The sequence below is a fragment of the Hyperolius riggenbachi genome, chromosome 4 (assembly GCF_040937935.1).
Source record: "Hyperolius riggenbachi isolate aHypRig1 chromosome 4, aHypRig1.pri, whole genome shotgun sequence".
NCBI lineage: Eukaryota > Metazoa > Chordata > Amphibia > Anura > Hyperoliidae > Hyperolius > Hyperolius riggenbachi.
In genome coordinates, this window is record NC_090649.1 from 174,253,746 (window position 1) to 174,276,923 (window position 23,178).

Here is a 23,178-nt window from a genome sequence, read left to right on the forward strand (position 1 = left end):
AAGCAAACCTGTGAGAAAAAAGTGCCCAAAATAGGTGCTTACCTCAGGAGAGGGGAGCCTCTGTACCATCCAGAGGTTTCCTTCACTGACCTGTTCCAGCTGTGTCCTTCCACAAAACCACTTGTCGATGGCTTGCACAGTACCCGCTCGTGTTTCGGCAGAAAAAGCCGAGCTCGATTAGGCCCATGCTACTGTGCATGCACAAGCCTCCTGCATAGTAGCATGGACCCGATCAACTCGGCTTTTCCCCCATAGCACGAGTGGGTCTGTGCTGCTATGCTATGCAGGCACAGTGCAGCCCTGCTTTGGCGGTCTTAGCAGTAGAACGCTCTGATTGAGGATGGAGAAAGCCGCTAAAGGACCCAGCTGCGTCCACCTCTCTAGGTAAGTACAGTATCTAATTCTGACCATCGCAAAACTCTCAGGTTTTCTTTAACCTTTTGAGGACTGCTGTGTTAAACCCCCGTAAAGATCAGGCACGTTTTCATTAAATTGGCCACTGCAGCTTTAAGGCCAAGCTGTAGGACCGCAAAACACAGCACACAAGTGATTCCTCCACCCTTTTCTCCCCACCAACAGAGCTCTCTGTTGGTGGGGTCTGATCGCCCTCCTCCCCCCCCCCCCCCCCCCCAGTGTTTGTTTGTTTATTTGTGCTTGTTTTTTAAAATAAAAACTGTGGGGTTTTTTCCCCTGCTGTATACCCCCTCCCCCCCGCCGGCCAATCCCTGTGATCAGCTGTCATAGGCTTCAGCCTATGACAGCCGATCACCTCCGTGCCTCAGGAGGGGACAGCCGTGTCACACAGCTGTCCCCAGTACAGCGCTGCTGCTGATCGCAGCGCTGTACGGGTAATTAGACGGCGATTACGCCGTTTAACTGGAGACTGAAGAGGGGGCGGAGCTCCGCCCTCCAAAAATGAGATGCGCGTGATCTCATTCAAAACAGAGCCCCAGGACTTTACGCCAATTGGCGTTAGGCGGTCCTGGGGCTGCGGCCACGCCCATCGGCATGACACGGTCGGCAAAAGGTTAAAGTGAACTTGTGATTATTTTAAAGCTTGTTTGAGATTGGAAGATGAGCAGCTTGTTCTGTTTTATGGAGAGGTGGTAGACAAAGCTAAAAGTCAACCAAGTATGATCCGGCACCCCTGAAAGCCAGTGCTATCTGTACTCAGGGCCGGGCCGAGGCATAGGCTGGAGAGGCTCCAGCCTCAGGGCGCAGTGTAGGAGGGGGAGCACAATTCATTCAGCTGTCATTCCTAATTGTGTTTGAAGCAGAAAGAAATAAGAAAAGGGGATACAAAGCAGTGACTGCAAGCCAGATAACTAGATATTAAGGTGTTTGGGAGGTTGTGGGCCCTGTGGCCCTCTTAGTCTAATAGCAATCAGTGTGTGACAGCTGGGGTGGGAGAGGTGGAGGGGCGCACTTTGGTGTCTCAGCCTTGGGTGCTGGAGGACCTTGTCCCAGCTCTGTCTGCACTCATGCTAGACGTTTGTGAACAATAATTTCAAGAGACAAAATTTAAATGTGTGTACATAACTGGAGTCACATACCAGAAGCAATTGTACAGCTTGTTTTGGTCAGAATGAGTCTGATATCCTGAAATACTGCATCCTTTTTCCAGGCAGTTATTTAGATGTGGAAGAAGCAGAAGAAAAGTGTGAGAGTTAGGAAAGTAGCACTTTAACAAAGTCAATAGTGGCACCTCATATATGCCTCTAACTTAGGCCTTTTTTCCACTCCTAATCACTGAGATGCCATACAGATGATACTGAGTTAACGCAATACTGAAACAAGCTGCAAAAAATTAGAACCTCATCTATGAAGAGGGAAGGCTCTGGATAACTCTCCTATCTCCCTTCCCTTGATCCACCCCTGTCCCCCATTGAATATTCATGCCTTCCGGATTCATGGGCAGGCTCAGGGTGCAAGTTCTTCCAAAAAAGTGCGAATTCTGCACTCTGCATGTGCGAGCCTAGACTCAGGCGTGTGGAGTATGAATCCACTCTTCTTCGGGATGCAGTATGGATCCACTCTTCTTCGGGATGCAGTATGGATCCACTCTTCTTCGGGAGTACTCTGGGACACAGGTACTTCCAAAGGTTGCCTGAGGAGGGCTGAAGAGGTTTTTTGACCAAACTGGTCAAAGAACTTCCCTGGGGTCTGGTGCTGAAACGAGGGGATGGAGAGAGGACCTGGAAGGTTCTGTGGGAACCAGAGCCTCCACTCTCCATAGTTGAGTATCTAACTTGTATCTTCCTGGTTACTTTTAAATATCACAGGACAATCAATAGTGTCTGCTGGAAGAAGAGCTGCATTGCCCATCACATAAGACTCTCCACCTCTACTCCACGATAAAGCAGAGACATGAAATTTACAAGCTAAAATGTTGCCATGGTTCTGTTTTAGGCCTTTAATATACTGTATATATGGTAAATAATGTATGATTTTCTGTTGCCTACTTAATGATTTTGTTTGTATTATGCAGGAGAAAAGCCTTATATCTGTGGAGTTTGTGGCAAAAGCTTCATTTCCTCTGGGGAGCTAAATAAACATTTTCGGTCTCATACAGGTAATATATATTACTTGTTTTGTGAGCTTTGTCAGGCTGGTTTACTTCATGTAGAGTGGGGATTTAAACAGGCACCGCAACTACATATAGAAGAATGTACTAAATTATGCATAGTACACAATTTTACATTAATTATCCTGGTTTCAGCATCAGATACACGTCCTATATATATTGCTGTATATTGGTATGTAGTCCCTGCCCTCCTTGTGATATTTAGCCTAGGCTATTTAGTTATGCAGCCGTCTCCTCTCTTTGTGCACTATAGTAGACCAGGTGGTGTTTCTGCTCACTTTGGAATACTCAAGCAGGGATGCTCCTTGCCAGCAGTAAAAATGTTGCCACCGATGATAAATTTAGAATGTAATTCAGGGTGAGGAAAGATTTTACAATGAGCATACACAGACTAAATCATTTACAAAGTAATATTGTCAAAAAAAAAAAGCATGGCAGCACTGCAATACCTAGAATGGTCTATAATTCCGACAACATGGCATCTGGATATTTACAGCCTATTAACGGCAATCTGACTTATTAAACCGTCCTGTTTTACCCTGTTAACGGCAACAGGACGTTTTAATAAGTCGCTCGCTCCTGCCGCCGATCCGCACGTGTGCGCGCCACTCCCGCCACAGTTTACCATTGGATCACCGCGTTTCGTAATTGGGGAAGAGGACCGAGCGGTCCTCTACTCAATCGCAATGCCTGGAATGAATAGATGTGACCGCGAACAGTGGCCGCGTCCATTCATAAAACAGGAAGCTGTCACAGTGTAACCAAATGTAAAAAAAAAAAAAAAAAAGTAAACCCTTCCTATTAAAGGGAAGGTTCAGGGAGGGTGGGTTAAAAATAAAAATCAAATTCCACTTACCTGGGGCTTCCTCCAGCCCGTGGCAGGCAGGAGGTGCCCTCGCCGCCGCTCCGCAGGCTCCCGGTGGTCTCCGGTGGCGCGCCCGACCTGGCCAGGCCGGCTGCCAGGTCGGGCTCTTCTGCGCTCCAAGGCCCGGAACTTCTGCGTCCCACGCCGGCGCTCTGACGTCATCGGACGTCCTCCGGGCTCTACTGCGCATGCGCAGAACTACTGCGCATGCGCAGTAGAGCACGGAGGACGTCCGATGACGTCAGAGCGCCGGCGTGGGACGCAGAAGTTCCGGGCCTTGGAGCGCAGAAGAGCCCGACCTGGCAGCCGGCCAGGTCGGGTCGGCCACCGGAGACCACCGGGAGCCTGCGGAGCGGCGGCGAGGGCACCTCCTGCCTGCCACGGGCTGGAGGAAGCCCCAGGTAAGTGGAATTTGATTTTTATTTTTAACCCACCCTCCCTGAACCTTCCCTTTAAATGGAAATGTGTTCCCTAGCGCCATCTTGTGGCCAAAAAGTAAAAATACACATACAGGCGCATATATACACATACACTTATAAACAATATTAATAAAATAAATAACTTATACATCCAAAACGCCCCTCCCCCCCCCCCCCCCCCAAAAAAAGTTTTAAAATTATACATAAATAGTAATTTAGGGACTTAGCTTTTATACTTTATTAGGGAATATTACTATAACTTTACTACATAGGGGCTTGTAATTATGGACCGGACAAAACTGGAAAATAGCACCTATATTTCCACATAATATATTGTCGCCATACATTGTGATAGGGACATAATTTAAACGGTTTAACCACTTCCCGACCGCCTAACGCACAGAGGCGGCCGGGAAGTGGAGCCCTGAAGGACCGGCTCACCCACAGAGGCGGCGGTCCTTCTAAGGGCATGGGCGGAGCGATCGCGTCATCCTTGACGCGATCCTCCGCCGGCGCCTGTCACCGCTCGCTCGCCGCAACATCCCGCCGGCTATACGGAAGCGCCGGCGGGATGTTAACCCCGCGATCGCCGCATACAAAGTGTATAATACACTTTGTAATGTTTACAAAGTGTATTATACAGGCTGCCTCCTGCCCTGGTGGTCCCAGTGTCCGAGGGACCACCAGGGCAGGCTGCAGCCACCCTAGTCTGCACCCAAGCACACTGATTTCTCCCCCCCCCCCTGCCCCAGATCGCCCACAGCACCCATCAGACCCCCCCCCCTGCCCACCCCCCAGACCCCTGTTTGCACCAAATCACCCCCCTAATCACCCATCAATCACTCCCTGTCACTATCTGTCAACGCTATTTTTTTTTTATCCCCCCCCCTGCTCCCTGCCCCCTCCTGATCACCCCCCACCCCTCAGATTCTCCCCAGACCCCCCCCCCCCCCTGTTTACTGTATGCATCTATCCCCCTGATCACCTGTCAATCACCTGTCAATCACCCGTCAATCACCCCCTGTCACTGCCACCCATCAATCAGCCCCTAACCTGCCCCTTGCGGGCAATCTGATCACCCCCCCACACCAATAGATCGCCCACAGATCCGACATCAGATCACCTCCCAAATCCATTGTTTACATCTATTCTCTCCTCTAAACACCCACTAATTACCCATCAATCACCCCCTATCACCACCTGTCACTTTTACCTATCAGATCAGACCCTAATCTGCCCCTTGCGGGCACCCAATCACCCGCCCACACGCTCAGATTGCCCTCTGACCCCCCCTTATCAATTCACCAGTGCATTAATTACATCTGTTCTTCCCTGTAATAACCCACTGATCACCTGTCAATCACCTGCCAATCACCTATCACCCATCAATCACCCCCTGTCACCCCCTGTCACTGCCACCCATCAATCAGCCCCTAACCTGCCCCTTGCGGGCAATCTGATCACCCACCCACACCATTAGATCGCCCGCAAACCCGCCGTCAGATTACCTCCCAAATGTATCGTTTACATCTGTTATCTTCTCTAAACACCCACTAATTACCCATCAATCACCCCCTATCACCACCTGTCACTGTTACCTATCAGATCAGACCCTAATCTGCCCCTTGCGGGCACCCAATCACCCGCCCACACGCTCAGATTGCCCTAAGACCCCCCCTTATCAATTTGCCAGTGCATTAATTACATCTGTCCTTCCCTGTAATAACCCACTGATCACCTGTCAATCACCTGCCTATCACCCATCAATCACCCCCTGTCACTGCCGCCCAACAATCAGCCCCTAACCTGCCCCTTGCGGGCAATCTGATCACCCACCCACACCAATAGATCGCCCGCAGATCCGACATCAGATCACCACCCAAGCGCAGCGTTTACATCTATTCTCTCCTCTAAACACCCACTAATTACCCATCAATCACTCCCTATCACCACCTGTCACTGTTACCTATCAGATCAGACCCTAATCTGCCCCTTGCGGGCACCCAATCACCCGCCTACACGCTCAGATTGCCCTCAGACCCCCTTTATCAATTCGCCAGTGCAATATTTACATATGTCCTTCCCTGTAATAACCCACTGATCACCTGTCAATCACCTGCCAATCACCTATCACCCATCAATCACCCCCTGTCACTGCCACCCAACAATCAGCCCCTAACCTGCCCCTTGCGGGCAAACTGATCACCCACCCACACCAATAGATCGCCCGCAGATCCGACATCAGATCACCACCCAAGCGCAGTGTTTCCATCTATTCTCTCCTCTAAACACCCACTAATTACCCATCAATCACCCATCAATCACCCCCTATCACTGCCTGTCACTGTTACCCATCAGATCAGACCCTAATCTGCCCCTTGCGGGCACCCAATCGCCCGCCTACACGCTCAGATTGCCCTCAGACCCCCCCTTATCAATTCGCCAGTGCAATATTTACATCTGTTCTCCCCTGTAATAACCCACTGATTACCTGTCAATCACCTATCAATCACCCATCAATCACCCCCTGTCACTGCCACCCATCAATCACCCCCTGTCACTGCCACCCATCAATCACCCGCTGTCACTGCCACCCATCAATCAGCCCCTAACCTGCCCCTTGCTGGCAAACTGATCACCCACCCACACCAATAGATCGCCCGCAGATCCGACATCAGATCACCACCCAAGCGCAGTGTTTCCATCTATTCTCTACCCTAAACACCCACTAATTACCCATCAATCACCACCTGTCACTGCTACCTATCAGATTAGACCCCTATCTGCCCCTAGGGCACTCAATCACCCGCCCACACCCTCAGAATGCCCTCAGACCCCAGCCCTGATCACCTCGCCAGTGCATTGCTTGCATCTATTCCCCCCTCTAATCACACCTTGAGACACCCATCAATCACCTCCTGTCACCCCCTAGCACACCTACCCATCAGATCAGGCCCCAATTTGCCCCGTGTGGGCTCCTGATCACTCGGCCAAACCCTCAGACCCCCTTCCGATCACCTCCCCAGTGCATTGATTGCATCTATTTTCCCCTCTAACCACCCCCTGAGACACCCATCAATCACCTCCTGTCACCCCCCTAGCACTCCTATCCATCAGATCAGGCCCAATACAACCTGTCATCTAAAAGGCCACCCTGCTTATGACCGGTTCCACAAAATTCGCCCCCTCATAGACCACCTGTCATCAAAATTTGCAGATGCTTATACCCCTGAACAGTCATTTTGAGACATTTGGTTTCCAGACTACTCACGGTTTTGGGCCTGTAAAATGCCAGGGCGGTATAGGAACCCCACAAGTAACCCCATTTTAGAAAAAAAGACACCCTAAGGTATTCTGTTAGGTGTATGACGAGTTCATAGAAGATTTTATTTTTTGTCAAAAGTTAGCGGAAATTAATTTTTATTGGGTTTTTTTTACCAAGTGTCATTTTTCACTAACTTGTGACAAAAAATAAAATCTTCTATGAACTCACCATACTCCTAACGGAATACCTTGGGGTGTCTTCTTTCTAAAATGGGGTCACTTGTGGGGTTCCTATACTGCCCTGGCATTTTAGGGGCCCTAAACCGCGAGGAGTAGTCTAGAAAACAAATGCTTCAAAATGACCTGTGAATAGGACGTTGGGCCCCTTAGCGCACCTAGGCTGCAAAAAAGTGTCACACATGTGGTACCGCCGTACTCAGGAAAAGTAGTATAATGTGTTTTGGGGTGTATTTTTACACATACCCATGCTGGGTGGGAGAAATTTCTATGTAAATGGACAATTGTGTGTAAAAAAATCAAACAATTGTCATTTACAGAGATATTTCTCCCACTTAGCATGGGTATGTGTAAAAATACACCCCAAAACGCATTATACTACTTCTCCTGAGTACAGCGGTACCACATGTGTGGCACTTTTTTACACCCTAAGTACGCTAAGGGGCCCAAAGTCCAATGAGTACCTTTAGGATTTCACAGGTCATTTTGAGACATTTGGTTTCAAGACTACTCCTCACGGTCCGTACGGAGTATGGTGAGTTCATAGAAGATTTTATTTTTTGTCACAAGTTAGCGGAAAATGACACTTTGTGAAAAAAAACAATACAAATCAATTTCCGCTAACTTGTGAGAAAAAAATAAAATCTTCTATGAACTCACCATACTCCTAACAGAATACCTTGGGGTGTCTTCTTTCTAAAATGGGGTCATTAGTGGGGTTCCTATACTGCCCTGGCATTTTAGGGGCCCTAAACCGTGAGGAGTAGTCTTGAAACAAAAATGACCTGTGAAATCCTAAAGGTACTCATTGGACTTTGGGCCCCTTAGTGCAGTTAGGGTGCAAAAAAGTGCCACACATGTGGTATCGCCGTACTCGGGAGAAGTAGTACAATGTGTTTTGGGGTGTATTTTTACACATACCCATGCTGGGTGGGAGAAATACCTCTGTAAATGACAATCTTTTGATTTTTTTACACACAATTGTCCATTTACAGAGGTATTTCTCCCACCCAGCATGGGTATGTGTAAAAATACACCCCAAAACACATTGTACTACTTCTCCCGAGTATGGCGATACCACATGTGTGGCACTTTTTTGCACCCTAACTGCGCTAAAGGGCCCAAAGTCCAATGAGTACCTTTAGGATTTCACAGGTCATTTTGAGAAATTTCGTTTCAAGACTACTCCTCACGGTTTAGGGCCCCTAAAATGCCAGGGCAGTATAGGAACCCCACAAATGACCCCATTTTAGAAAGAAGACACCCCAAGGTATTCCGTTAGGAGTATGGTGAGTTCATAGAAGATTTTATTTTTTGTCAAAAGTTAGCGGAAATTGATTTTAATTGTGTTTTTTCACAAAGTGTCATTTTCCGCTAACTTTTGACAAAAAATAAAATCTTCTATGAACTCACCATACTCCTAACGGAATACCTTGGGGTGTCTTCTTTCTAAAATGGGGTCATTTGTGGGGTTCCTATACTGCCCTGGCATTTTAGGGGCCCTAAACCGTGAGGAGTAGTCTTGAAACGAAATTTCTCAAAATGACCTGTGAAATCCTAAAGGTACTCATTGGACTTTGGGCCCTTTAGCGCAGTTAGAGTGCAAAAAAGTGCCACACATGTGGTATCGCCGTACTCAGGAGAAGTAGTTTAATGTGTTTTGTGGTGTATTTTTACACATACCCATGCTGAGTGGGAGAAATATCTCTGTAAATGGACAATTGTGTGTAAAAAAAATTAACAAATTGTCATTTACAGAGATATTTCTCCCACCCAGCATGGGTATGTGTAAAAATACACCCCAAAACACATTATACTACTTCTCCTGAGTACGGCAATACCACATGTGTGGCACTTTTTTGCAGCCTAACTGCGCTAAGGGGTCCAAAGTCCAATGAGCACCTTTAGGCTTTACAGGGGTGCTTACAATTTAGCACCCCCCAAAATGTCAGGACAGTAAACAGACCCCACAAATGATCCCATTTTGGAAAGTAGACCCTTCAAGGTATTCAGAGAGGGGCATGGTGAGTCCGTGGCAGATTTCATTTTTTTTTGTCGCAAGTTAGAAGAAATGGAAACTTTTTTTTTTTTTTTTTTCTCACAAAGTGTCATTTTCTGTTTACTTGTGACAAAAAATAATATCTTCTATGAACTCACTATGCCTCTCAGTGAATACTTTGGGATGTCTTCTTTCCAAAATGGGGTCATTTGGGGGGTATTTATACTATCCTGGAATTCTAGCCCCTCATGAAACATGACAGGGGGTCAGAAAAGTCAGAGATGCTTGAAAATGGGAAAATTCACTTTTTGCACCATAGTTTGTAAACGCTATAACTTTTACCCAAACCAATAAATATACACTGAATGGGTTTTTTTTTATCAAAAACATGTTTGTCCACATTTTTCGCGCTGCATGTATACAGAAATTTTACTTTATTTGAAAAATGTCAGCACAGAAAGTTAAAAAAATCATTTTTTTGCCAAAATTCATGTCTTTTTTGATGAATATAATAAAAAGTAAAAATCGCAGGAGCAATCAAATAGCACCAAAAGAAAGCTTTATTAGTGACAAGAAAAGGAGCCAAAATTCATTTAGGTGGTAGGTTGTATGAGCGAGCAATAAACCGTGAAAGCTGCAGTGGTCTGAATGGAAAAAAAGTGGCCGGTCCTTAAGGGGTAGAAAGCCCTAGGTCCTCAAGTGGTTAATAATCGGGACAACTGGGCAAACAAAATGTTGGTTTTAACCACAGGAGAACGTTTCATTTTAAAACTAATGGCCGAAATAATAAATTGTAAATAATACATTTTTTCCATTATTTTCTTATTTTTCCCGTTAAAATGCATTTAGAATAAAAAAAATTCTTACCAAAATGTACTACCCACAGAAAGCCTAACTGGTTAAAGAGATAGTAGTAGTAGTAGTAGAGGGGAAAAATAAATCAATACATTGTGTACAAAGTGAGAAGTAAGTGTGTGTGTGTGTGTGTGTGTGTGTGTGTGTGTGTGTGTGTGTGTGTGTGTGTGTGCGCACAGAGACAGATACTGCTTGCTTGGCAGTTGGAAAAAAAGTTATTTCCCACAATGCAAGAGGTTCTCAGACAGGAAACTGACCATGATCATGACATCACACTGTGGGTGGGGTTTCACCACAATATCAGCTACACAGACCTTCCTGATGATCTATTTGAGATCAAATCAAAAAGTGATAGGTTGCCGGCACTACAGAGTCTCTAGCCGTGTAACTGGGAGAAAGGTTGGACGGATGTTCTATAAGCCACCTTGATATTATAACAGATACTGCGTGCTCATGACTAAAATAGCGAAACATACACATTGCATCAGCATCAGAAAAGAAAAACAGTTGAATCAGGCACTGCAGTAATAACTGATTTAATGGTGCTTCAGATTGTGAATAAAATCGCCATTGCTGTATCAAAAATTGTGACATTCAAAAAGGTAAGTACAAAACATCATCATCTGTAGTAAAATCGTCATGTACAAACATCTTGTGCATTCAAACAGTTGCAAGAGGAGGATGTCCTACCATATCAAAGGTGGCGGTGGTGGGTGCAGGGCAAAAACGGTAGCCTAACAGCCGTTTCGCACAGCGGTGCTTCTTCCGAGGCTGATCCAGGTAAAGATTTCACGTGGGAAAAGTTAAAGTTCCTCTTTAAGCTGCATTGTCACCTGTAATAGCTGTCACCTGAAGCTGTTGTTTGTAAACTTTTTGAGTGACCGATTAGGCCCTGGGCCCACTAACGCAGTTGTGTCCGCTTCTGTCCGCTTTTCAGCATCTGTAACATCAATGTGTAACTGAAAAGCAGAGACAACTGCTGCGTTAGTGGGCTCAAGCCCTTAGGAACAGTCGCTTACACACACACTGCTCAGTTCTTTGGGAGGGGGAAGTGGAAGACAAGCAGAAGGTGTCTCGTCGTGGGGGCAATAATAGAAGAACACCAGTGCTGCTTGTTAGTGATCCAACACAACAAGTCACTAATGATAATGTCGGTGATTACAGGTGACGTGTACTTACTAGATTATCATCTTTGACAGTCAAGAACTGTCATTTTGTGTTTTTGGGCTTAGGCTGAATCTTTACAGCTCAAGGTAAATTGCTTCTTGCTGTAATTTTACTGACCCATTAAACTATTAGCACTGGATTGGGGAGTTTCATGTATAAGTGAGAACTAAACACAGTGTGTTTGCCTTGAAGCACACAAGCTCTGGGCTACAAAGTCAAATGCACCCAGGAGAGTTCACTCACTCCACGTTATGTCTATTAAACATGCCGGCATGACGTCCATCTATATTTATGGTTTCTAAAATTGCCTTTTTTTTTTTTACACTATTTGACTTTAGGAGAACGACCTTTCATTTGTGAAGTGTGTGGAAATTCCTATACAGACATAAAAAATCTGAAAAAACACAAGCTGAAGATGCACAATGGTAAGATTTTTCACATGAAACCTTTCCTGCCAGGGATAAGGGAACAGTGGGCACCCGTGCCATCCTAAAAGTTAAATGCTTATTTAAACATCCTTAAAAATGCATAAGATTAAATCAACATCTAGAATAAAATTATGGTATAGCATGCTGAGCCAGAGTAACGCTCGGCGTTTCGGACTATGCTCAAGACATACTATAAGACTGTGGGTCGCTTCCATATTTATATCTTAAATGACCCTCCCCATTGTATCATTCCTCTAATCAGAATCACCTACCTGATGGGAAACTTCATATCTTATCAAGTTTTCTCCACCCCGTGGTGCGGCCAATACGAAATTAGATAGCAAAGAGTGTGTATACGGACCTGATGGGACATACTGATTTCATGAGACAACTTAAAGAGACTCTGTACTAAGAAAAAATGCCCCTGGGGGTACTCACCTCGAGAGGGGGAAGCCTCTGGATCCTATCAAGGCTTCCCCCGTCCTCCTCCGTCCCGCAGCGGTCTCGCTCTGGCCCACAGAAAGCACAGCTGACAAATTTGTCAGGCTGTGCAATATTTACCTTTCCCTGTTCCAGCAGGGGCGCTGTTGCAGCTCTCCTCTCGGAAATAGGCGGAAATAGCCAATCTCAGTCGGGACCGCTCTACTGCGCAGACGCAGGAGACTTGCGCCTGCTCAGTAGAGCGGACCCGACTGGGATCGGCTATTTCCAAGCTGAGAGCCGCTACTGTGCCTGCGCTGCAGCCGGGAAGGTAAATATTTACATCCCTGCCATTCGGGGAGCTCTAACAATGGCGCTGTGGGACGGAGCAGGACGGGGGAAGCACTGATAAGATCCAGAGGCTTCCCCGCCCCTCTTTAAGGTTCCCATACACTTATAGATGGTTAATGCCACCATCAAATAGATCCCTCTAAAATCCAATCTGATAAGAGAGGGATCTATTCTTTCCTCACATTAGTTGTATGTGGTTCGGTGTTAGTCATGGAGAGAATCCGAAGACATAACAACAAAAGTTGCTTAGGTAATACCTTTAATAACCAACTGTACAAGATTTATTTACAAACTTTCAAAAACTTTGAGTTTCTTCTTCAGGCATGATACAGAACTGGATCAAACCTGTATCCATTACCTAAACAGCTTTTGTTGTTAGGTCTTTGAATTCCACACACTAGGCATAGATTTCAGCATTAAATCGAATAAAAATCTTATCAAACCACAGAATTGCACTGTTCATTGCAGCGCAACACTATGGGCAGTTGATCTGCTGCTGCTCCTGATCAGCCATCGATTAATCAACAGTAAAAATCAATAAGTGTATGGCCACCTTTAGAAGGTTAGCACATGCTCAGGGTTTTCATACCTGTGACGTCATAATTACTAGAAGTGGTATAATTTACTTCATACTGAAGCTGAGGTGATTAAGCCTCAATACAGGCTTTAACCGCCAGCCATCTTGGAAAAGCAATAACTCAGATGAAAAGATCTTAAAAGAATAGGCAATTTGTGCACACACTCCATTTTATTTTTTCTGATGGTTTTCCCCTCTTTTGTGGCTTATAAAAAAAATGTTGCATCTTATTTGAAGCCCTATCCTATATGATTACCATTTATGAAACTAGAATACATGTAACTTTTTTCAGTAGCCATTGTTAAACTGTATTTTGTGCATCTTGTAGGAAATGAAGGAACAAAAGAATTGAAATCCATGGATGGAAAAGTCAGTATGGTGGTTACAGACAAACAAAGTCCCAAGTCAGACAACCTGCACCTGAAGCCTTCTGAGTTGATTTTACCACTCGCACGTCACATTGATTCTGAAGAGCACCAAGTGCTGCTGCCTGTGACAAACTATCAGTGTCCTCCCTCTGAGGCTCTATTAAAGACATCTGTCACTAACTGTTCAAAGCCACAGTTAATATTTTTACAGCAGATGTACTAAAAGCTTGCTGCAGAATAGCAATTATTCAAAGACAATGACAGATATAGAACGGCAAGTAGGAATTTTTGTTGCTGTCGCTGTTGAAGCCCTACCAAACCCAAAACTAAAATTCTGAAAGCACACGTTGTTAAATGTAAATTATTTTTGCCACTGCATTTTCAAATGTTAAAATCTGTTTTATAGCTGTGTGCCCGGAGTTGTATCTATACTGATGCACAGGCTGACTTTCCTGTTGAAAAAGTAAGGTCTTGAAATCCCACTTCCTGTGAACTACATACAGCAGGTTGTACCAGTATAATGATTAACACATGCTTCCACATATAAATTGTGCATAAAACTGAATATAAATGAGTTGGGCTGTGAACTGTTCAGTTAAAGGAACTCAAGAACTTTAAAATGAAAATATATAAAATGAACTTCTCTATAAGGGAGGTTCATAATAGAGCGTGCTGTTGGAGGGGTGGTAGCAGGAGTGACCGGCATTACTTACCTACAGGGCGCTGCTCCTCAGGCCCTCCTGTCTGTATGGGATCCGCCATCTTCCACACGGAAATACTGCAGCTGCAGCATTTTGAAGCACCTGGCAGTGTCATGCGCATCAAATAGCATAATGTAGTCCATTTATGTAAGTACATCTCCTGGCCTGAAAATGTACTCAAATAGATGGACTACATCTCCTAGCATGCATTGCAGCAGTCAGAGGCGTACAACACTGCCAGGAGCCTGAATCTGCGGTATCTCCCTGGGGAAGAAGACAAATCCCATAAGGTCGGGGGTGGCCAGTTGAGCAGCCCCCATAAGCAGGTAATGCGGATCATCCCAACTTTCTCCACCCCTGTGGTCACACTCTTTTATAAACCTCCCTTATGGGAAGATTAATTTTATAGATTTTCATTTTCGGGTGCCGAGTTGCCTTTAAGCAAACAAATGTACTGATTATTTCCATGCTACATTCTTAATATCTCTCACTGCCCTTTGCCACCAGCCCCGGCCACCTCTTTTTTACAATACTGCTGGGAATTGTAGTTTGGTCTCTTGTGCTTCCTATTCTGGTAGTCTTATGGTCCCTCCCTCCCCATCCCAGAAGCTCAATCTGGAGAATAGAGAAAGCAAGTGATAAGCATCATGTCATGAACTCTAACCCTGGATAATGGTGTGAGGATTTAAGCAAAGCTGATTCGCTGTCACTTATATGAAAAGCATTGGCGAATCAGAGGAATTGTTTCCTTCCTAATGGTACCCACTAATGCTCCATCTTTTTCATCCAATCTTACCATTTCTATGTAATAGAAGAGACTACCTAAATTATCCAATCAATATATCCACTCAATTTACCCTTATACTACATAGATTTGGTAAAATTGGATGAAAAAGATTGGCACATTAGTGGCCATCATAACACCCGCTTCCATTGATCTGGCTTCAACAAGGGCTTTTTGCAATTACAGTCCTTCTCGATTGTCTTACATTTTTACTAAATCAATGCCGTATAACCAATTTTTACAGTAATTACAATAATTATTCTCTCTTTCTATGCTAATCTCCCAAGAATAAAACACAATTCCACCATTTCAAGATACATGCAAGGTGAAAAATCTTTTATAATTTGGCCTTTAAAGGTGAGCTTTAGCTCACATTAAATATAATACATTAGTCATGAAGCCCGCCCGTTGTGCTAGAAAACAGTGCCTCTTAGCACGCAACTACAGTGCAGCATCCTGCAGTTTACTATCAGTAACAGCACAGAATAACAGCTTATACTGTACATGCTGGAAGTGGCATGCCTATCTTATAAAATGGAGTTTAAATCACTAATTAAGTATCGACATATTGCATTATTCATTAAGGACCCTCATTTAAGACATTTTAAGTACACTTATAAAGAAAACACTAAAACTTTAACCCATTGCTCTACTGAGTACTGTAAATGTTGGAAAGTTTGTTTCAGGAAGCAAACTTTCCTCTTGATAATGGCGATCCAGTAGTTACCTCTGTAAAGAGTGAATTTTGCTAAACAATTTTACTGTTAATAACCAAAATTGTGGCCATGGTAGACAGTTTACAGAATTTTCATTTGCTTATATGAGGTGCATTTGTATTGTTTTAAATAAAGATGCATTTGCCTACTAAATATACCTGTATTTGATCATTGTGTGAAAAAAAAAGTCTTCACACAATTTTCTCGATTGCAAAAGATCACCCTGCACTCCACTGCCTCTGATGGTTCTAATTTCTCTAGGCCATGGTATATCCAAAGACAGCATAAGGGCTAGGAACCACTGCAGCGCTTTTAGCCACACTTTGGAATCACTGGTGGATTAGTTCATATCACAGTTACGAGTCCTGAAGCATTTCTGCGATTTGCGCAGAGTGATCACATAGAGGCCATTATGGCCAAAATTGCGATCGCTCAGGGATTCAAGTTGAAAATCTGTGTGAGTCCGCCACTTGAGTAGTTTCTACTAGACACCTAGACACTTTTTGTACCATACACCACAGCTGTTTCTTTTTTCTTCTTTTTTTGCTCAGCAACAGTGATGATTTAGAAACTGTCATAATCTGGCAAGAAAATATTGCCTGCATCTGGAAAACTGTTATCGTCTTGGCAATGGCAAGTGCAACTGCTTGACGTCATGATCAGTCTTATTATGTAGTGCTAGTAAAAAGGCCCGCCCATTAAAAAACGGGCGCTAGGCCGCGGCCACTAAAACCCAGCAACGCGCATACCGATGCGTCCTGCTCACCCGACTCCCAACAACGTCCGAAGGATATGCACACAGGGAGATGTTGCTTGCTTGCCAGTTGGAAAAAGCTGTTATTTCCCACAATGCAATGAGGTTCTCAGACAGCAAACTGTCAAGTTTGGACTCTGGAAGCAGTCCCTCCCTGTCCCACACACACACACAGGGACAGGACGCAGAGGCACAGGGGTTTTATTATATAGGTGTGATGAAACGCGGAAAAGCCGCTGTCTCTCAAGGCGAGGCGGCTGTTTGCGCGTCCAGCATGGCGTCACAACGCGGAAAAAACACAGCATGCCGCTTAGGCAGAGCGGCGGAATCCGCATTGGGAACGGCGGAATCCACATTGGAGGCGGCTCCCGCACTCAGTTCACTGGATACATTGCAAGACAGTACTGGTGTGGCTGGGACTGATAGTCCACCAAGATTCAGACTTACACGCGCGCGAGCACAGAGGCAGAGTTTAAATAGCAGTTAGAAGGGATTCGGCTGACCAGCTGGGTCAGCTGACAAATTCCACTGCTCCCATTGGACCAGCAATAAGGGAGGTCCTGGAAAGGTCCTAGAGTATATATACTGCTGGTTGTTCACTTGCTCTTTGTCTGGCGTGCGATCACATATGTGGGAGCACCCAGATCCGTAGTCAGATCCGCAAGTGTGCCGGGACTAGTGTTGGGCGAACACCTGGATGTTCGGGTTCGGGAAAGTTCGCCGAACATGACCGCGATGTTCGGCATGTTCGGGCCAAACCCCGAACTCCCCGAACATCCCGCTTTTGGGGGCCCTATGGGGTCGCAGGCATAAGGGGGGAGCATGCCCCGATCGCGGGGGGGGGGGGGGTCGGAAATTCCCCCCACCCCCTCCGCTAGCGCTCCCCCCTCTGCCCTCTTCCCCATACAAAAGTTTAAGGAAAGTACCGGTGGTAACAATAACAATAATATTTATGTAGCGCTTTTCTCCCTGAGGACTCAAAGCGCTGTGACCCTGCATTATGCAGTCTCAAAGGCTCGGGAAAAGAGGTGAGTTTTTAGCCTTTTTTTAAAGCTGTCCAGAGAAGGAGCCTCTCGTACTGATTGTGGAAGTGAGTTCCATAGAGTAGGGGCTGCGTAGGAAAAGGCCCGAGCACCAAATGTTAAGTGTATCCTGGGAATAACCAGCTTCATCTTGTTGGCAGAGCGGAGGGTGCGTGAAGGGGCATAAAGTTCCAATAGATCCGCTATGTATTTGGGTCCCATGTGGTGTAGAGCCTTGAATGTCAGCAGGCAGATCTTAAAATTGATTCTCCATTTTACTGGCAACCAGTGAAGAGTTTGCAGTACTGGGGTGATGTGTGAGCTGCGGGGGGCATTGGCTAGGAGTCTGGCTGCAGCATTCTGTACTAGCTGTAAGGGGCGCAGAGCCTTATCTGTAGATCCGATGAACAGGGCGTTGCAGTAGTCTAGGCGGGAGGATACAAATGCGTGAACCAGGGCAGGTAGGTCTTCAGCTGGGATAAGGTGTTTGATTTTCACTATATTTCTTAGATGGAAGAAGGAAGACTTGACGACAGCTGATACCTGCTGTCTGAGTTTTAGATTTCCATCCAGGATCACCCCAAGGTTTCGCACAGAGTCTTTATACTGTACAGTATCTCCCCCAATTGCTAGTTTGAGGTGGTGAGCGTTTTGAACTTTATCCATCATGTGTGGACCACCTACCACCAACACCTCTGTTTTGTCAGAGTTCAGCCTCAGCCAGCTGGTGTTCATCCAATTTTGTAAATCCACTAGACATGCATTTATGGATGCTGATGGGTCTTGGGTGCCAGGCTTGAAGGACAGATACAGTTGTGTGTCATCTGCATAACAATGGTATCCTAGGCCATAGTTCTGGATTATTTTGCCCAGTGGGAGCATGTAGGCTGCAAAGAGTAATGGTGATAGTACAGAACCCTGTGGAACTCCATAGGCAAGTGGCACTGGATTAGAGTAGTGTGTGCCAAGACATACTTGCTGTGTCCTGCCAGATAGGAAGGTCTGAAACCATCTAAGAACAGTACCCCTTAGGCCACAGTAATTCTTCAGTCGCTGGATAAGAATTTCATGATCCACAGTATCAAATGCTGCTAACAAGTCAAGAAGAATCAGAATTGAGCAATCACCCTTGTCCCTTGCAGTAAGTAGATCATTCATTACTCGGACTAATGCTGTTTCAGTGCTGTGCCTTTTCCTGAATCCTGACTGAAAAGTATCAAAGATGTTGTTATCTGTAAGCCTGGCTTCTAGCTGGTTGGCGACTGCTTTCTCGATAACTTTTGATAGGAATGGTAAGTTCGCCACAGGTCTGTAGTTGGTTACAAAATCAGGATCTAGTGATGGTTTCTTCAGGAGGGGTTTTATGATTGCTTTCTTTAGTTCTTCTGGGAAAAGATTACTTTGCAAGGAGCACTGAGTGATTTTGTGAAGTGCTGGCCTGATCAGCTCTGGGCACTGCATTAAGGATCCAGTTGGGCCAGGATCTAGGTCGCAGGTAGTGGGGCGGAGACTTTGAATGAGAATTCCAAAATCTTCTACACTCAGAGTGTCAAAGACTTGCCATGGTGGTACGGTAGTAGGCATATGCAACGTCCAGTGGTCAATTGATGTAGTTGGTGTAATGCTGGCACGGATGGTAGACACCTTGTTTGTGAAGAAGGCAGAGAATTCTTCACACCTTTCCCTGGAGTATGTGGTTGGGGCTTTTAGGCAGGAAGGATTGCAGAGTGATTCCACTGTGTGGAAGAGTTGAGCAGCTCTGTTGTTGGCTGTAGATATTTTGTGCGAGATAAAGTCTGATTTTTTCTTGGTTATTGCTTGTTGGTATTGTCTGAGGTGTTGAACTAGGCTAGATTTGTGCTCCTCAGTCCCTGATTTACGCCACTGTCTTTCTAGTCTGCGCCCTTTCTTTTTTAGATCCATGATGGTTTTGTCAAACCAATTCGCTTTCTGCTTTTTGGTTGCTGATTTGGTGCGCCATGGGGCAATACTGTCAAGTGTTTCATATATCGTGGTGTTGTACTGGGTTACTAGAGTGTTTGGGTCCATTTGGCTGTGGAGCAGATTTGTAAAATCCAGGTTGGCAGTTATCCTCTCCGGTGTTAATTTACTCAGGGGACGGGTTTTGATTGTTTCTTTAGGAAGCTGCCTGGTAGTGGATGGCCTGGCAGTGGCACTGTGGAGTGAGGAGGAGGAGTCCGGAGAGTGACACGTTGAGGGAGGCCGGGCAGCGGGCGGTTCAGCGGTAGAACCCTTGTGGTACTTCCGCCCTTTCTCTGACCTCACGCCCGCTGCCCGGCCTCCCTCAACGCGTCACTCTGTTCGGCCAGGTTCGGCCAGGAATTGAGCCGTTCGGGCGAACGCGAACCCAGGTTTGTGGGTCCGTTTTCTGTGACCAAAAAGATCAACAACGTCACTTATACCGTTGATCTCCCCGCCAGCATGCGTGGGGTGAGATCATTTCACGTATCCCTGCTCAAACCTGCAGTCCATGTGGGCCCTACTCCTCCTCCTCCTGTCCTGGTGGATAGTCATCCTGAGTTCGAAGTAGAGAAAATTTTGGACTCTCGCATTCAGGGCCGGCCCTAGACTTTTTGCCGCCTGAGGCAAATTTTTAAAAAATTGTCACCGCCGCCCCTCCCCCCCCCCCTCGGGGGGGGGGGGGGCGCTCTGGGGGGCCGCCGAGCTGGAGGGGTAGCTGGCAGGACGGGGGTATTGGGCCAGCGGCGGGTAGGGGGGTCGGACCCCCCCTCCCTTGCCTGGGTCCCCCGTCCTCCGCTCCCCTCCAGCCTAAATAGAAGCAGCCGTATGTGTAAGAGGCACGGGCGGGGAGGACACTCACCTCTTCCCAGCATGCGCTCCACTGACGTCACTTCCTGCAGCGTCCTGCAGGAAGTGATGTCAGTGGAGCGCACGCTGGAGCGAGGAGGAGGTGAGTGTCTCCCCGCCCGTGCCTCTTACACATACGGCTGCTTCTATTTAGGCTGGAGGGGAGCGGAGGACGGGGGACCCAGGCGAGGGAGGGGGGGGTCCGACCCCCCTCCCCGCCGCTGGCCCAATACTCCCGTCCTGCCAGCTACCCCTCCAGCTCGGCGGGCCGGCTCCCCGCACCCATGGACGGGCGGGTGCCGCCCCTGGAAATTTGCCACCTGAGGCAAAAGTTTCACCCCGCCTCATGAGCGGGCCGGCCCTGCTCGCATTGTCCAGAACTCGGTACAGTATCTGGTACACTGGAAGGGATATGGCATTGAGGAGAGACAGTGGGTACCGGGGACTCGCATGCATGCGGATGAGTTGAGGAAAGAGTTTCATGCCTTACACCCCGAGAAGCCTGGTAGGAGTTGTCCGGAGTCCACTCCTCGGGGGGAGGGTACTGTGATGAAACGCGGAAAAGCCGCTGTCTCTCAAGGCGAGGCGGCTGTTTCCGCGTCCAGCATGGCGTCACAACGCGGAAAAAACGCCGCATGCCGCTTAGGCAGAGCGGCGGAATCCGCATTGGGAACGGCGGAATCCGCATTGGAGGCGGCTCCCGCATTCAGTTCACTGGATACATTGCAAGACAGTACTGGTGTGGCTGGGACTGTTAGTCCACCAAGATTCAGACTTACACGCGCGCGAGCACAGAGGCAAAGTTTAAATAGCAGTTAGAAGGGAGTCGGCTGACCAGCTGGGTCAGCTGACAAATTCCACTGCTCCCATTGGACCAGCAATTAGGGAGGTCCTGGAAAGGTCCTAGAGTATATATACTGCTGGTTGTTCACTTGCTCTTTGTCTGGCGTGCGATCACATATGTGGGAGCACCCAGATCCGTAGTCAGATCCGCAAGTGTGCCGGGACCAGCTGGAGCTGTAATCCTACACTTAGCTAGATTCTGTTGATAGCTAAAGTACTAGTTTGATTGTGATTATCTGTTATGACTTTTGCCTGCCTTGACTACCCTTCTGAACTCTGATCTTGTACCTCGATAATTCTGATACTCTGTTACCGATCTCCGGCTCGTTTCTAGACTCCGCCTCAGCCTCCTGATTCTGTACCTCGATATATCTGATACCCCGTTGCCGAACTCTGCCTGTACCTAGACTCCGCCTTTTGACTCCTGATCTTGTACTTTATCTGTCCGTGTGTATACGACCTGGCTTGTCCGACCTCGAGAACCGACCTTACCGTTGGAGGCGGTTCCTCGCTCTGTTAGCGATCCTTCTCCTGAGGGTCACTTTCAGACATCCTTCCTACTGTCAGTCTGACGCCTCCCGTCTTGGAGAGCTCAGGTCTGCGGAAGGAATCTGTGTAGTACTCCTTGCTGCACTGAGGCCTAGTCCTCAAAGTGATACTGTTACACCAAACACTACACTCTACTCAGGTGAACAGAGGTTAGGTTGTATATCGGATTATCGGTGAGACTGCAGATCACTTATAATCTGGTATATATCTGTATTTCCGGTGATACTGCAGATCACCGGTAATCAGATACTCTCTGCGCCCACCGATCGTTACAATAGGATTATTGACAGAACTTTATTTTGGTTAGCGCAGGGAAACGTTAGAAGCTCTGACAGTTTTTAAGTGCTGTGCCCCCACTTTTCAGATATACAATAATATACTGTATTACATGAAATGACCCCAAAGAGAGGGTAAATCCCCATAATTAATGTGAAGAATGCAATGTGACGGGACCTTCACAAGCCTGCCTTTACAGTATTTGAGAAATAAAATATAACAAGTTTTGGAATAAAGTTTGTCTTGTGCTGAAGAGAGAAATCAGAAGCGGAAGTTTTGGAAGTTGACACCACAACAGGGCCCTTATTCAATTCACTTTTCCTTCTACATTTTCTCCTAGGAGATACTTTTTAATCTCCTGTTTAAACTTGCTTTTCAGCACCCTTCAAATTTAAAAGTCCCAAAAATAGGTCATAAAGTACTCTAAAAACCATTATGAGTATTTTCTTGCTTATTGGTGGTTTAAAAGGCATTCTATTGACTAGGGCCCATATGCAGTCAACTTTTTCACCTGAGTTTTCTGCTAGGTGATATTTTCACACTTTGCCATAAAATGCTTTTCAAACCAGCAACCAGCAAGAAAACACTCAAAATAAATTGTATAGTACTTTTTCACCCTCTTTGGGTACTTTTTCAATTGTAGAATGCTGAAAAGTTATTTTTTTAGAGAAGATAATAATGAGCTCCTAGGAGATAACTCAGGGGAAAAAGTTGATTGCATATGGGCCAAAGATACTTAAATAAGGGTCCTGGGCAATACAATACAAGAAAATACTAATATAATTTTGATAGTACTTTTCCAACTACTTTTTGGTACATTTTCAGATGGGAAATGCTGAAAAGTTGTTTTAAAGAGAAAATAAAACATTATCTTCTAGGAGAAAACTCAGGCGAAAAATTTCCCTTGTCCCCTTTAGGAGTAATCTCATCGATTCATGTTCTGATGACAACTCTCAACATTTTGAAACGTATATCTACAGATGGGACAAATCCCAATTAGAGATTCAAAAGAAGGAAATCAAATCTTTTTTGCATTTGAGGAAATTTGTGATTCGTTCCATCTCTACTTATGTCATTTTCAATCCTGATACCACCTGTAACAAAGGGCAGGAAGTGAAGGAAAATCCCTCCAATGGCTAAAATAGCAATCATATTAATTCCATCCAGCTC

General features: G+C 46.1%; 1 protein-coding gene across 3 annotated transcripts in view; it reads left to right on the top strand.

The window, feature by feature from the left end:
* MYNN (myoneurin) overlaps positions 1-15,862 on the top strand; it is a 28,460-nt gene extending 12,598 nt beyond the window's left edge. For all 3 annotated transcript variants that reach the window (XM_068280973.1, XM_068280974.1, XM_068280975.1), the window contains exons 6-8: positions 2,489-2,572; positions 11,729-11,815; positions 13,495-15,862. In XM_068280973.1, the coding sequence (XP_068137074.1) occupies positions 2,489-2,572; positions 11,729-11,815; positions 13,495-13,757 (434 nt within the window). In that variant the 3' untranslated portion in view covers positions 13,758-15,862. The remainder of the gene's footprint in view (positions 1-2,488; positions 2,573-11,728; positions 11,816-13,494) is intronic.
* Positions 15,863-23,178: the final 7,316 nt, after the last annotated feature.